General features: G+C 42.2%; 1 protein-coding gene across 10 annotated transcripts in view; it reads left to right on the top strand.

Moving 5' to 3' along the window:
• Nucleotides 1-15,292, top strand: part of MAP4 (microtubule associated protein 4) — a 229,887-nt gene extending 214,595 nt beyond the window's left edge. For 7 of the 10 annotated variants that reach the window (XM_069095951.1, XM_069095958.1, XM_069095954.1 and 4 more), the window contains 6 exons: nt 1,040-1,171; nt 3,951-4,043; nt 8,524-8,605; nt 12,343-12,455; nt 14,675-14,846; nt 15,002-15,147. In XM_069095951.1, the coding sequence (XP_068952052.1) occupies nt 1,040-1,171; nt 3,951-4,043; nt 8,524-8,605; nt 12,343-12,455; nt 14,675-14,846; nt 15,002-15,009 (600 nt within the window). In that variant the 3' untranslated portion in view covers nt 15,010-15,147. The other 3 variants (XM_069095953.1, XM_069095955.1, XM_069095957.1) reach the window with 3 other exon arrangements.
• Nucleotides 15,293-16,615: the final 1,323 nt, after the last annotated feature.

Below are 16,615 nucleotides of genomic sequence, written 5' to 3'. Positions count from 1 at the left end.
TTTCTCTCCCTATAGACCTTGGAAAGTTCTTGCTTTACAGGTCATCCCTCCTACCTGTATTTGCAAAATTTACTTTTAGTGCCCAGATAAAACATCATTACATATTACTGGGTTATGGGCTGTTTTCACGACTGTTCTGTATTTAATTTATTGGTCCAGGGCAAAGATGAAACAGGAATTGATCCCAGAGAATTTGGCAGAGTTCTGCAGCTACCTTCTTCTTCTGTACCTCCTTCATAGCTTCAGAACATAGGAATGGAGAGAAGGAGGAAAAGGAGGAGCAGAAGAATGCCAGCTGAATTCCTCCAGTGCTTGTATGGTTTGCAAAGCACTTTTTGTTGAAACAACCTTGGACATAATAATTGACTTTAATGTTTGCAAAACATTATGTATACTTAATTTATTTGGATCTTTAAAAAACCCTGTGAAGAGGGTACTATTGGAATTATGACCACTTTACAGATAAAGAAACTGAGTTTCAGACAGGGTAAATATTGCTTGTCCATGGGTGCATGTGTAGGAAGTGCCCAAGTCAGGATTGTAATTCAGATCTTCCTGGTTCCCGTACTTCTGCCTGGACTGTGTGGTGCTGCAGTTGGTTTCAGCTCGTATGGATTCAGTATTTGCAGTTGAGGAATCAAAACAAAATCCAAAGGATAGTCTTAAGGAAGTCACAAGTAGGGCCAGTGGACTGGTCAAAACCTTTTTACCTGGGATTGTTACTGAAATAGGGTACTTTGTGAGTCAATAGGGATCTCTAAAGTTTGACTTTCCTTCAGTGTTCTGCTTCAAAATCAATTGTGGCCGAGGGCATGGGAGTATGAGTGTCTCTTCCTTGGGAGCACAGGCATGTGTACCTGTTGTGGCTTTTGTTGTTTTCTTTCCCTGGAATTCTTCCTTCCTTCTTTCCCTGAACTCTTCCCTGCCTGCAGAAAGGAGGCATTAGTTGTGAAAGCTCCCTTGGTCTCCTGATCCATCCCTCCAAGTTTGGGCCCTGGTGCTCTCAGTTTGAAATCACCCTCCATTTGTCTCCATCTAGGCCAAAGTAGAGAAAAAAACAGAGGCCATCGGTACAGCACGAAAGCCTGAACCCAGTGCAGTCACTAAAACAACCACCACCTTTAAAGCAGCTGAAACAAAAGAGAGTGCACAAAAACAGCCCAATGGGAAAGTGAGTTTTGTTTGAGACTTTCACCTACTGAGGATCTGGAGACTCAGAAAAACATCTGTTCCACTTTGAGCCACTTTTTCTTGTCTCAGATTATTATATTTCTTTCTTCTGTCTCCCTGGTCTCTTCTCTTTTTTTGTATTCCCTTCTCCATATTTGATGATGATTTTGTGTCAACAAGCGTATTACGTGGAACTAAAAACACTCGTTTGCTCAGACTTCATCTGGGAATTTAGGGGAGCTAATAGGAAGTAATTCTTACCTAGAAAGAATAACTTCTCAACCAAAAAAAAGCAGAAATCCACTACCTGACAGTTTTCCATAGTCTCTACCCTACACTCAGATAGACATTTGTTCTTTTGACTAGAAATATTTCCTAAAATCACCAAAGGATGAGAGCTTTCTCTAATATATCCCTGTACTCAGCTGCATGAAAGAAAATATCTGTTAATTAAATGCTGCTCAAGCTGAGGTCTCTGCTCTGTTCTGCTACTATTTCTTCTGGGTCCTTAGGGTATTGTCAGAAACTGCCCAAGTATAGCAGATGTATATCCATGGAGAAGATGCGACTATTAGTGGAGTAGTCCTTTCTGAGAAGAAAAAAAAAAGTATTGCCTTATTTTTATAGTTTGAATGCTATCAGCAGGGCATCCTGAGGGTTTCTGAAGTCTGTTGAAAGAAAAAAAAATTGCAAAATTCAAGCTTCCCATTACCCCATAGCATAGAAATAAGATAAGCATCTTTAGCTTATTTTCACCTCCAAAAGAATAATAAGATTGTTTCTTTGCTATTTAGAACCCCCAAGTTCTGCATGTATCATCCCCATTGGGCTGGGGGAGGTAGAGAATAGGCATTTTTCCATGTCATGCCCACTGTGTTCTAGGAACTGTGTTGAGTGCTCCCCAGTGATCTCACTTGATCCTCATAACAACCCTGGGAGACACTGTTATCATTATTCCCATTTTAGGATTAAGCAAACTAAAGCAAACAGAGATTCGGTAATTTACGTAGGGTCAGCCAGTTAGTGTTTGAGGCCATATTTGAACTAAAGTCTTGCCTCTCGATAAGAGCTCTGTCCATTGTGTCACCTTGCACATAGTTACTTCAAGTTGAGTTATCACAGTTACAAGCATTGGCAGCAGGTTTGCCCTATTCCATAGTGACTCGAAATGAAGCCAGTGGTGCTTTAGATGGCTGAGTGTAAAAGCAGTCATGCACCTTGTATCCTCTCCCTTGAAGTTAGGATCCTCTTGCTTGACCAGTAGAATGCCTCTTCCCTTAATTGTGGCAGCTGGAAGTAGTGTCTTGGGTGAGAGGCAGTCACAAGTGTCATCTGGTTTGTGGCAGTGATGGGATTTAGAGCCAGACGAAGAACTGGAGAGTTGCTAGAGGTTATGCTGTCATGAATGGCACACTATTTGAACCTAGCTTTTATGACTCCTTTTACCACATCCTGTGGTGCCTTTAGCCAGTAATCCAGAATAGGTAATCTCTGCCTAGTACATTCTCCAATAGGCTAATAGATGATGAAGGCTCTAATTATACATTAAAGCTTCTGGATGTCACTTAGAGAAAATGTTTTTCATTCAGCGCCTTTGTGGGACAGGGTTAATAGCCATAGGCATGTGCCCCTGAAATACCAAGACTTAGAACCTAAGAGGAAAGAGAATGACTTTGTGATCTGTGGCTTAGTGGAAGTTTGCTGTAGCCTTCAAATTAAGGCCAAGACATGGCTGTGAACTGGGGGAAGATGTCTGCTCTTCTTATCAATTATGATGATGGGAAAGCCTTAAAAAACTGATCTGCTGAAAACTCACAGAGCTGAGGCATAGGATTCTCTTTCAATAGAGAATGTCAAGGGTACAGCACGAGGAGCCCAAGGTAGCTAAGGCTGGGATTTTAATTCCAAACTGGATGAAAATTTCAGGAAAAACCCGATCATGTGGTTGAAGTGGCCTAGAGGCCAGAGACATTTTGTTTTACATGTGGAAGCTATTTATTACACAGTAAAGCTGAAGTCTGTTTTCCAATTTGTGTTTGAGGGTTCAAGGCAGATTTTAGATGAAGCTATTTGAGTATCAAGGGCTTTGTGAACCATTTGCATTTATTGCTGAACAATGTCTCTTCCTGTTGGCTTCAGATTGGTGTCCAATTAACTGGTGCCCAATGAATTTCCATGCAGTCTTTGCTTCTCAGAGCAGCCAGGATCTGGAGCTCAGTGTTTGAGCAAAGTGCTCAGCCCTTGGATGAGAAAACTCCCCTTTGGGACCTTTTTGTGTGGGAGCCAATTAGTTTTTGCAAATGAAGCATACCCATATAATGACCAAGTGTTGGTGCATAGGCCATCTGGAGAGTAGGAAAGAAGGGAAGGGTACATCTGACAGTACCCTGGAGACCGCTAAGTGATTTTTTTTTTATACACAGGCTAAATGTGCTCACGAGGAGGTCTCCCAATACCATGAATCTGGGGTGGGGCCCAGTGCTGACAGTTGGGCCCCTGCTGAACTCTCCAGTTCAGTGACTAGAGAATAGTTGGGAAGCATTAGGCTTATTCCCATGAGCAACGTGTTTGCTTCCTCGTATCTTGTTTGTTTACTGTTTCCCTTCTTCTCTCCCTCCCCTTCTTCAAACTCTTATTGTTCCTCTGAGGATGGGCTCATGCTTTAGCACAGCTCTCTTTGCTTGTAAGTCACAGCTGTCCTCTGGACTCCCTGTGTGCCGTGTGACAGTTCTAACCAGTCGTCTCCCCTTGTGTTGTTTTTCCATTCTCTAACGCTCCAGGTCCAGATAGTCTCCAAAAAAGTGAGCTACAGCCATGTTCAATCCAAGTGTGGTTCCAAGGACAATATTAAGCATGTCCCTGGAGGTGGGAATGTAAGTATGGGCTCTGGACAGCTTGTCTTTCTACTAACTCTTCTTAAGAGCGGCATTCCTTGGCATTTGAGAAAAGCAGTCTGTGTAACTGAGTGCAGCAAAATGTCAGAAGGGACCAGGTTGGGTTATCGGTAACAGGGGGATACTAATCACCTACTTCTTGTGAAAGGATCTACTTCTGTTGCCAAGAGCATGAGCACCGATAATACTTTAGAAATGTTATTTGGAGAACATATATTATTTGGCATGATTCTATTTGATGTAAAAAAGATAAGGAAATGTTAAGTCAGGAGCTGAAGGCCTCTTCAAGTTACTCTGAAGAATCCTGGAAGAAAATATATAGAATAGCAACTGATATTAAAAACTGAACAGTCTACCCAGCATGGATATTGTGGTGGAGGGGCCCAGTCCTTTCAGTATTTCTATGTATTGAGCTTACTATACTTGCTTCCAGACACAACTGTGAAGATAGGCCTTAAAATATAAGATGTACGTTTGGGTGGTCCTATTGAACTGGAAGAGCCATGGGTGATGGAGCATGGCCCCACCCAGAGCAACTATTCTTCTTTTGTTTGTACCCCTAAAATGAGCTTGATTTTTCTAGTTCTTGACTCTACAGGGAGAGAGGGTGGCACATTGGAAGGATAAATGACCCTACAAATCTTTTCATTCACAAGACCCCTAATAGCAGGAAAGACCGTTCTTTGGTCTTTCTTCTTGGCCATTCTTCTGAGATTGGTCCCACATTCTGTCATCTCAATGTGCTTACACCCTCCTCTCTCTAGTCCTTTCATCATGGATGCCCCTTCCCTTTGGGACTTACACCCTGAGTCCCAAACTTGCCTAGACTCTTGTTCTGGACAGTAGCCAGGCATAAAGTTCCCGATTTGACTGAATAGATTTGTTTCCCTGCTGAGGGCAGTGATGACTTTTAAACAGTTAACACAGATTCTCTCCATTGGAGGAATATATTCATATCACAGTATAGAGTGAGCCTCCTCTGACCATCAAACTTTAGAGCCCACTGTCCACTTTTGATGATTCATATTGGGTCAGTTGGTCCTGACATGAGGAACTTTTAAAATCCTTGCTAAAGTTCCAGGATCTGAACCAGGCCTGCAAAGCCTGAGGCCCATTCTCTGTTTTGGCAGGTTTCAGGTTGTGTGGGCCTGATCTAAAACTAAAGGACTTAGATGCCACACCAGTGAGTAAGAGAGAGATGAGAGACTCCCAAGGCTGAATACAACTTTAATTTTTAGACACAGGCAATGTGGTCGTTTGTTTTGCTTGGTTGTGCATAGTTTTTATAAGAGTCTTTTTTTCCTTTTCTTATTTGGGAAGTATTATATTCACCCATGCTGGTGATGGAAGGTAGGCTCTTTAGAGGAAAGGTGTAGACATGGAAAGTCTATTAATATTCTAAGAGGATAGTCATGGAGTACAGAATTTGAGTTTTCACAAAAGGAAAAATAAGATGGGAATGATGGGCTGTTGCACCTAGATCTCATTTAATGAAGGTCAAGAGAGCTATATGTTTTGGAAATGCCAGATATAACCCTGAGTGATATCAATTGAAAATGAAGTAATATTTAGTAGAGGAAGAAGGGCAGCAGTGTAGATATACAGTAATTCTAAAGAGACCATATCTAGAAGGGGGGCAGTAACAATACTGGTGAGCAGCTAGGTGCCGAAGTGGATAGAGTGCTGGACCTGGAATCAGGCAGACTCTTCTTCCTGGGTTCGAATCCTTAATAGGTGTGAGACTCTGGGTTAGTACAATAACTGTGTAAAACCCTCAGTTTCCTCATCTATAATATGGCCTAAAGAAGGAAATGTCAAACCACTCCATTATCTTTGCCAAAAAAATCCCAAATAAGCTCATGGAGAGTTGGACACAAATGAAAAGTTGGACTGAAGAACAGTAAAAATAATGCTAGTTATTTTAGGTGTCAAAAGATCATAGATTTAGAGATGAAAGACATTTAGGAGATCTTCTAGTCCAGGAATCCTTAACCTGGAGTCCCTGGTGGTACACGAGTAGGGGAAAAGGCATATCGTTATAATAAAGATGTAAAAAAAGTATATCTTTCATTAATCTCTGTTTTCCTTTGTAATCCTACATATTTTATTTACTTAGAAGCGTTATTTTGAGAAGGTGTCAATAAGTTTCACCAAGTTGACACACAGAAAAATATATAGGTTTGTGTATATTTTAGGTCTCAGTCATGTACACACACACATCCTGGCTTTTCTAGTTATGTGCATTAACTTGGTTCCCTTTTATTTTTTAAACGAGATTATTAGACTCTTAGCTCAAGAAAACGCTATAGACATAGCATCACACCAATATGCCTGGATTTCAGTAAACCGTTAGGCGAAGACTTTCCCACTATACTTGTGAACAAGCTGGAAAGAATGGTGTGTTTTGCATGACGTCAAGGACATTCTGAAGTAGTTGCATGACCTAAAGATATGTGATTATTGGGTCGGTAACAACCAGGAGGGAACTGTGGGTTAATATATTCCAACCTGTGCGAAATGCTCTGCCATATTCAAAATTTGCACTATCACTTTCAATGAAGACATAGTTGATATGCTTATCTAATTTGTAGATGACATGAAGCTTAAAGGATTATGTAATAAATTTGGATATGTAGCAGAACCCATATGCAGAAAGGTTTTACTTAACAGAATTGTGGGCTTTCTTCTGAGGAGAATGAATTTTATTTCATCATCAGAACTGGTCTCTTTGAAATTTAACTGAATTCAGCTTTATTTTAGTGTTTTCATTTACTGTGTTAATAGCCATTTTTTAATATGATTTTCTTGATTTTGCTGACCTTTCTCTGAATTTCACTTAAATGTAAACTCATCTTCTTTTCATTCCTTATACTCGTTTCTTTTATTGCAATGATTTTCCTTTACATGAATATGCCATAGCCAACAAAAACCTTCTCCCCCGCCCATGATGGGTACTCACTTCCATTTTGCCTATCACAAAAAGTGCTGCTTTGGGGCTGCCAGCTTTCATGTTGGGAATATGAGGATGGTGGATTCTCATAACATAAGCAGGGCCCTACCTAGGAAGTTGATATCTTCTACAGTAAACCTCCCACACTGGCTTGTAGTTTCTCTTTAGTCTTTTACTCTCTAATGATATATGTAGTCATTATTCAACTTGTTCTTTCCTTTAAAATCCCTCTTTCCCATTTCAAAAAGAAATTTACCCACACACTTGTACCCAATACTTTTCCCACACATACCCTGAACTTTTAGGCTTATAGTTCATTATTTCTAAAGTATACCTCATTGTCTTTTCCCTTTCATAGCTGTCTTTCCCTGTTTCTTAGCTGTTTCTAACAGTATCCCACTTACTGAGGCCCACTCTCCTCTTTCATCCACCAATCTTCCCTCTCCTATGCATTGACCCCACTTTTGCAGTGTCTTGTATGTCCCCTCTCTTATCTTCACCCTTAATTATGTTTCACAGCTCCCTAGAGACTAGTGACCCATTATGGATGGACAGGATGTAGATAAGTATCAGGGAATGAGAAAGGCATTGCAGGTGACAAAAATAACGTCAATAAAGAGACACAGCAATGAATTTGGTTGACAAGATCTGGAATCTGGGACTTAGGCCATGAAAAAGCTCATTTGAAGAAATGTGAACTTAGACACAAACACAATAGCCATCTAATGAAAACTCACAAAAGATATGGAGATTTCCCTTTATTAGCTAATCTGACCAAATACCACCATCAGAAACACAGAGACATGGTAAATGTTTGTGGGCTACCTTTGATGAGAGCAAGAAAAGGTATATTGGATAATTAGAGTTCGTTCTATACGCTTTGTCCTTCAGCTTTGATCCATATATCAATGGTCTGTGTAGGAACAAACTTAAATTTCCTGAGCGTATGGTGATGTTAGCATTGAGTATTTATTAAGCACCTACTATCTGCTAGTCCCTGGGAATATAAATATACAAATGAAACAATTCCTGCCTTTAGGGATTTATATAATATAATAAATATAATATAAATTATATTATATTACATTAATTACATTACACATGCTGTTGCTGAAGCATTTTTCTTATGACCCTGAGATGTGACAGTTGGCTATGACTTCTAGAGATATAGAGGGGCAGGTGCTGATTTGTGGAAATCCCTAAGAACCTGCATAGGTCTTACCATTCAAGACTGACTTTGGCCACTGAGACATCTGTACTGTCAGGGTAGAGAAATAAATTTCAGGTTGCTGTAAGTATCTTTGCCTAGATTATTTCTGTGCTTTAGAGATGCTTTTGGCTATTAAAGAAAGGCTTTTGGACAATAAAGATGACTGAACCTCTATTGTCCAAGTTTTAGGAAGGGTAAGTGGGAAATAGAACCCTGAAGATGAAGACAAGGCCCATGGTGAGGTGTATCAGTACTCCCTGCATTTTGCCCTAAGATGCCTTCTTTTGTGTTCTTTTCAGGTGCAGATACAAAATAAGAAAGTTGACATTTCCAAGGTGGCCTCCAAGTGTGGCTCCAAAGCAAATATCAAACACAAGCCTGGTGAGTTAGCCTTCTCCCTGGGGTGGGTGGGAGGTCTCGTGGGCTGGGGCTCCTGTCGCCCTGCCCAGACCTACGAGGGAGCCCAATACGGGGGTCCTGGCCCTCTGAATTGGGAAGGAAGAACTCTGCCTCTAGTGGATCTGTGGCCCCCATGTAGTCTGTGTGCTCGAGGGTCAATGTGCCTCCACCCTGCATCCACCAGTCGGTTCTGGAGGAGCCTTCGATGATACTAGGTGAGGAGGCAAGGCAGGAAACGAGGTTGTGGGTAAGGAGACTGAGCTGTAACCCAGCTACTCTGCCTGCAAAACCAATGCTTCTCTTGTCCTACAGTGCTGTTTTAGAAGGCCTGACTTACTAGGTATTAAGACCTGCAGCCTGCCTGGGCTCCTGCAGCCAGTATTTGTCAGGAGCAAACCTTCACTGGAGATATTCCTGATTCCTCAGGCAACTTCTCCGATGGCAGGCAGCGCCACGCCCCTCCCCTGCCCAGTAGCTCCACTGTGGTTATGATTTCGCTTCAGGTCTTCCTTTTTTTTTGGTGACATAGTAAAAATATCACTGATTCTGAAGTCAGAGGACCTAGGTGGGGGCATTGAGTGAAGCATGCCAACTCTTATCTTGAGACTCAATTCTGGATCTAGCTCCGTTCCCTTTCTATTTAATTATGGTTCTAGTCCAATTTCTGTCTTAAGAGAAAACTTTATTCGTTTATGGGAATTTTGAGAAAACTTTTGTAGGTTTTTCTTTTTTAATCATAGCCCTTTGTGGCTGGGAATCTGGACCATGTCTACCTGTTGCTAAAGACCCTTAACTAAGGACCTACATTATGCTTACCAAAAACCCATTTAAATTTAAAGATTGATGCAAGGAGTTTTCTCATCGTTATAAATTTATAGGAACCTTCATTTCTTACCTGAAAAGTGGCCATGTACTGGTCAACCCGTTATTGTTAACATGTACCTTTGACAGTCACTTGAGGGAAACAGAACACCTCTTTTTTTTTGTGATTTGAGGGATTTGCACCTGCTTTCTCCCTCTCCCAACTTGGAAAATCCCTAATCATTCCTCCAGTTAGAAATCAGATTTTGTATCCTGATTTGTATTGTTAATTGTTTCTTTTAATTTAATGGTCTTATTTGTTTTTAAAACATCAAAAATCTGTCTCACTTTGTATTCAGGGCCTCTGGACTGACTGGGGAGTCCATTGACCCCTTTGTTATGCCTGTTCTGCCAATAAATCATATAGCTTGAGTACTTTCCTCAGTTATTACTAATTATCCACCACATGGATTGAAATCCTACTGTCTATGAAACCGTGAGCATATCCTTTTTCCTCTTTTTCTTCATCTCTAAAATGTGTAATTTGAACGAAATGGTCTCTAATGTCCCTTTCAGCTCTAAATCTGTGATTGTGTGGTGTTTCTTCAGAAGGCATGACCTTTGAGGACTTCCATTATCCTCATTGTCCTTCTGGAGAACTGAATATTGAATGCCTTGTATGTTGTCTGACGAGCAGCATGCAAACTATTATTTTCCTAATCTTGGATGCTATTGTAATATGTAATTAGTATAAAGATGCTATACACTCCTCCCAGTGTATACTTAAGATCTTGTGAGCTTTTCCCCTGCCATATCCCACTGTTTAGTCATTGATGTTGTAATATACTATAACTCTCCTTTTTCAGTCACCTAACTGGAATTCCTCATCTGTCTTGTATTTGTAAAGTTGATTTTTTTTTAGCCTCTATAAAATTTAAGTCTTTTAAATTTCATTTTATTAATTTCAGCTCAGTTTTTTAACCTACTGAGTCCATTCAGTTCCTTGTGATGAAGGTTATCTACTTGGCCTCATCTTGTATATTTTTGCACACAGTGTGTTTTCTTCCTTGTTTTTGGCTTTAACTCCCTGCAATCCATTTTTTGTTTTGTCCTTTTCAGTTCAGTGATTATATTTCTTGGCAGGGAAAAGAAAAATGTTCTAGCTCCTATCATGGGTTCCTTCTTATTGTGAGGAATAATTTTCCGGATAGTCGTACCCTTAATTTTTTCTTCTGCCTTTTGAAAATTGGAGTTATCATTAAATTGGCCAGGATGTATTAAGGCTCTGCTCTTGCTTAGAGGGTTCTAGCAGAAGTGAAAATAATTGGGGCGGCTGGGTGGTGCAGTGAGTGAAGTGCCGACCCTAGAGTCAGGAGAACCTGAGTTCGGTTCCAGCCTAGACACTTAATACGTATACAACAAAAAATCTAGCTGTGTAAACTTGGGCAAGTTCCTTAACCCCAATTGCCCTCCAAAAAAAATGCAAATAATTGAAACTCCCCTTCAGCACTGTCACTTCACCCTGCCGCATCCTGCCCCAGTTTCACTCTCCCTCTCTAAGTGCTCTGTAGTGTGTTCACGTGGTGACTTTGCGTTTCCTCCTGCTTTTGTTCTCCACCTAAGTGATCCTCACCATGGTTTCTCCCTCTGGCTCCGTTATTTCCTCAAGTGAGAACTCTTTTTTTTTAGGATTCATTGGTATTCCCCCTCCTCTTTTACTTCTTCTTTTCCTTTTAATAAGGTATACGTGTCCAGGACCATATTCCAGTCATGAGTTCCATGTCACTAAGTCTCAGAGGTTCCTTTTTGCCAAATATATTTTCTTGTATTAGAATCTCCAGTTTACTCCATTGCTTACCAGTGCACTTTGAATATTTGTGTATGACCAGCTGAGGCTGGTTCTTTTTGTGTATTTTACCTCTACTGCTATTCTTCCTTTGTAGCAAGAATATAGTATCCAGTTTCCATAGTATGTATAGTATCTAGCTTGATAGATGTACATATGCAGCTCTCTCCATTCCCCTCCCTAGCCAGTTAAAAGTCTTAGATATTCATGATCCCAGATATAAATACATATGATTAGCCTTTGTTAAATTTAATTTTGTACCTCTGGTAGAAAGCTCCTCATTTATGTATTTTAAGCCACTGTCTAGAAATGGCTGTCTCATTCACCTTCTTAACCAAATGTTCAGTTTCCAACTTTGCTTATACACTACTCATGAACATTTGCCTTCAACCTAAGTTAGCTTTTTGACATCAGAAGATTCCCTTTGAGGTGTTCCCAATTATCTGGTTCTTACCTTGTGCTTCAATTGAGATACAACACTCACTGCACAGAGAGGCTTCATACCCTGAAAAAAGAGTTGGAAGCATAACTAGGCCTTCTGACGTAAATATGGAGAATCCAGCAACGTGGCAGGCAGGATTTACTTGCTTTTGGCAAACCTCTGATATTTGTGGCCCCCTTGTCTCTACCTGTTCAAATTCTACCCCTAATAAGTTCTGGGCCCAGCTAGGCTTAGGTTTGAACAACAGACCTAGCCTGGTTACTGGCCATGATTTTAATTTCTTCACAACTTGAAACGACTTGCCATTGTTTGATGTCCATTGGCCTAGCATTCCAGAGCCCAAGGGTACCTCTACATTCAGCTGAAGTATCACTAGATTTAATTGAATAAATCATAATAGTTCTTATTTGCATAGCCCTTTAAGATTTATAAAGTCCTTCCCTCACAACAGTCTTATGAAGAAGGTAGCATATTCCTTATTTCACAAATATCTAAGCAAAACTGAGAGTCACAGAAGGGAAAGTGTATTCACGCTCCGTACCTGAGAAGTGCCAGACCCTGGATTCAGACCTTGCCCTCCTGCTTGCTTCATGTATTGTTCTTCTCACCATGACTTCCTCATGGTTACAGGAGGAGGTGACATCAAGATTGAGAACCAGAAGCTGAACTTCAAGGAGAAGGCCCAGGCGAAGGTGGGGTCCCTGGATAACGTTGGGCACCTGCCTGCAGGTGGCACAGTCAAGGTAGAGCCATGGAGGGGCTGGGCCCCAGCCCAGAGAGGATGGCACGGGGGAAGGGGGGGGAGGGAGGGAGGGGAGGCCAGGGGGGCCGCCAGCCTGCAAGGTGACTAGAGGTTAGCCGCTGCCCCTCAGTCTTTCCACAAGCAGTGTCTTCACTCACTCCATTGCCATCACCACCTTTGTTGCCAAACCCAGAATGAAAGGAAAGAGGACTGGGAAAAACAAAAGGGATGTGTGGAAGCAGGAAATGTGGCTTTGCTATTTAGATTGTGCTTTATTTTAGGCCGGCAGCCAAAATCCACATACTTTGTTTTCACAGTATGAATTATCCTCTTTGCCTCTTCTTACTTGCCCCCATTCCCAACAGGAGACGATCCCGGTATGTCATGCCAGAGATTGCCTTCTCTGACATAATCCTTATAAAAACAGACACTCTCAACTTCCCATTGTGATAAGCCAGTAGCAATACATTGAGGGTTCAGGTATTTTTCTAAACCCTCTCTGTAGTTTGTGACACAGTACCAACTTGTCCCTGCTGCCATCTTGAGTCCTGGAATCTTGGAATTAAAAATGGCATCTGGACATCTCATCCCACCTGTAACTTAACAGGAGTCCCGTTTATTACATGCTGGACAAGAACTCTGTCCATCCCCATAGATAGGGAGCTCATTTCATTCTTGGGTAGCACGTAGGAAGTGTTATAAGAAGTTATAGGAAGACAACAAGCCAACATCAGCCTTCTTCCATTTTCCACCCTGGAGCCAAGTGAAAGATTGTACTGCCTTTGCACAGTCTTTCCCTTCCCCACCTATGCCTACAGGCAGCTTGAATATCTAAGACCTCAGTATTGGTAAATTATTTCTTAAATTGTTTCCCAGAGAATAGAAATGAAAATCAGATTTCACCTTGATTCCATAGCTAGCTCAACAGGCCCTCCCACTCTGCTGTCCTTCCCCTCTTTCCCCTCCCCCTTTGGCATTTGTCTGTGTCCCTCTGTGATACCTGGAAGTGCCTTTTTTTTTTTTTTTAATTTGGATCATCTAGTGTAATGGTTGCTCAGGAGTCCCGAGCTCAGAGCTGGCTCCTAGTCATTACCTGCTTCGCAGAGAATAACCTTTTTTCTAGACTGGGACTCCCTCCTTCCAAAGCACTTTGGGTTTGCTCTGTGTGCCAAGACATTGTCTGCCATTTATTCCATTGCATGAAAAGGACTTTGGACTGGCAGGATCAGCAAGATGCTGGGATAAGAGGCTGTGCTTGTCACCTCTAGGGACTTTTTAGAATGTAATGTGATATTCTTTATCATGAAGTAACCACCAGGACAAAGATGAGAATGAATTAAAAGACAGGTCTCAGTTAGTCCCCACTTTTCGAGTGCCCACAGTGTGAGATGCTTCATGAGGACAGGTTGGGAATGTCAAGACAGGGATTCCGGCCTTATGGAACCACAGACTGAAGCCAGAATTGCCCGTAGACCAGCCCTCTCACTTTACAGCAATGGAAACTGAGGTCCAGTACCACATAGCAAGTTAGTGTCCGAGTTAAAAATAGAACCAGACTTCCTAACTTTTAGCCCAGTGTCCCCTGCACTTGAAATCCTAAGAGTGTTACTCACTGGGGCCTAAAACGCCTTTGGATGATGACGCCAGAGTACAGGGGTCTAACTAAAAATCCCAGCAGTAAGGGTAGACAATTAGCAAGGACATAGACACTTGCTGGAGCCCCATTGCTCAGATCCTAAAGGTTTTGATGTCTGAAAGACAACAGAATTTGTGAAGAGTACCCTGTCATTTGACATGCTAGGATTTCCTTTGGATTTTAGGGGGAGTTTTAGAAGAGGTGGCTCTTCCTTCCCCCATTTTTCTTTGCTTCACATGAAAAATCCATGAGGAAATTTTCGAGAAATTGATACAAAAGAAAGGGTGTTGGATCACTTTAGATCATTAGGGCACACTCCCACCCCGATTTTTTAAAGCCCTGAATGGAGCAAGGACTTGCCCAGTGTTACATATCTACCAAGTACTGGCACCAGGATCCAAATCTGTTTTTTTGCTGTCCTCATTGTCTCTCATTACATCTGATTGCCAGGTTCTTCACACGTCTTGGCCTGTACTTGGAATCAGGAGTAGGCTGTGTTTAGAACCCTGTGTTGCCACACCATCTCACCTCATTCTCCTATTGATCATCCATTGTCTCCTCCCCACCCCACTGTTTCATTGTAGACTGAGGGGAGCAGCGAGGTGGCCCCACTGTGCCTGACCCCTCCGAGCGGGGAGCCACCTGAGGCCCAAGCAGGCCCCAACACGCAGGCGAATGGCGTAGGGCACCTAACCCCCTCATTGGGTGGTGACCAAAGGGAAACTCAGACCTTCGACACCCAGATCCAGGAGACAAGTAAGTTGGCTGTGCCTCTTCTGTGCTCCCCCACAGCTCCACCTCGCTAGGTGGGCTCCAACAAGAGATCTGGCGAGCTCACTTCTTCAAATTGAATCTTTTTAAAAGAGGTATCTGCCCAAGTTTTAATGAGCTACTTAACTTTTATTTTCCAGGCATCTAATGATGAAATTCTGGTCTCGTCTTCCGTCCCCCTTCCAATAACCCCCACCCTACCCCTGCCCCATGCCCATGTCTTCCTCTTCTACCTCTTTCCTCTACTCCTTACCTCCTGTACCCCTACTGCCTCCCCCATGTCTTGCTACAGATTGAAACCTACAAGCTGACGTTCCGTGAAAATGCCAAGGCCCGCACTGATCATGGAGCCGACATTGTCTCCAAACCCTCCCCCTTCCCTGGCAACATCACCTTCATCAGCCAGAGCTTCAACTCCCTTGCCTCGGCCACCCCTTGGCATCAGCAGCAGCAGCAATAGGAGCTGCCCCAGTGGCTTATTCTCCCAAAGGCTTGTGACTGGGCTCCACCTTCTCATGGCCTCTCGGGGAGCCCTTTTCGAGGATAGGCCAGCTCAACTCTTTTGTACTCCATGCTCCCAAGACATACATGCACACTGATCTTGAATGCCAGAGCTCAGTGTGTCTCTTCTTCCCCCTTCCTTCTCCACCCATGCTTCAGTCCCTCAGAGCCCAGACTTCCCTTGCTGTCATCTCCCACTTTGGACAGGTGGACCTTCACTGGGGACGGGACTTCTTCCATAGCAGGGCTTGGAGGGAGGTGAATACTAGAGACAGGAAGAAAGCTGAAGCTTTTCCTAATGCCGCCCTCCTGTCCACCTGCATCCCATGCATGTCTCAAACCTGGTTTTCTTTCCCTACCCATACATAATGTGGCCTGTGCCACTCCCAGGAGCAGTGCTAAGGAGGGTTGGCTTGAGCTCTAATGGAAAAAGCTGGCAGCCAATTTCCTTGTTTTGTTGTTTGTTTTTTTTTAAACAAAAATTAGAGAGAAAAACTAAAAAACAACAACAACAAAAACAACCAACCAACATAAATTTTGTTCTTGCTGCTTAAGTTTCTGGTGTTCCTATTTAATGAAAAAATATATAATGCACACACACTAGGCTGTTTTTACCCAGTAATTTTAGCTTTTTCATTTTTTTTTTTGTGAAGTGTTGACAGTTTCATTGTGCTTACCAGCCTCATCTAAGTTTCCTTTATTAATTTTTTTCCCCCTTACTCCCCTTTTTCCAACCCCAGTCCTAGGAGAGGTAGAGATGTTGATCTCTATATTGACATACATATCCATGCAGATGTAACTTCTTTCTTTTTAATATCTAAAAATCCCATGAAATCCTTTTATGGGTTGAAGCCATGTCTGAAGAAAGTACTAAGAATGTGTTGAAGGGAAGATGGCTTTGAGGAATACATTGAATTGTCATAATGGATTAGATGGGTGCCTGTACCCAGAAGTGAACTCTTTGTGGCCAAAGGCCTAGTCAGATAATCGGATTGCAGCCCTGATGCCCTAGTCTGGGCCTGAGGTCTGCAGGATAGGCCTGGCTCCTCAGAGGAGTGTAGAAGAAGAAGAGTGTAAAGGGGACAAGAGTTGGGGGGAGTTGGGATAAATAGGTGGGATTTTTTTCTATTGTGAGAAGGATCTAATTTGGTGTGTGATGATCAAGGGGTGTATGTGTGTGTGTGTGCGTGTGTGTGTGCATGCGTGCGTGTGTGTGTTGATCTTTTCTAACAAAGACTGGTCATGGGTTTTAT

Source organism: Petaurus breviceps, unplaced genomic scaffold (genome assembly GCF_028583685.1).
Source record: "Petaurus breviceps papuanus isolate PSGF00001 unplaced genomic scaffold, PetGlider_PUasm1.0 227, whole genome shotgun sequence".
NCBI classification, from domain to species: domain Eukaryota; kingdom Metazoa; phylum Chordata; class Mammalia; order Diprotodontia; family Petauridae; genus Petaurus; species Petaurus breviceps.
The sequence above is the reverse complement of the archived record's forward strand: the minus strand, read 5'-3'. Positions and strand labels throughout refer to the sequence as shown.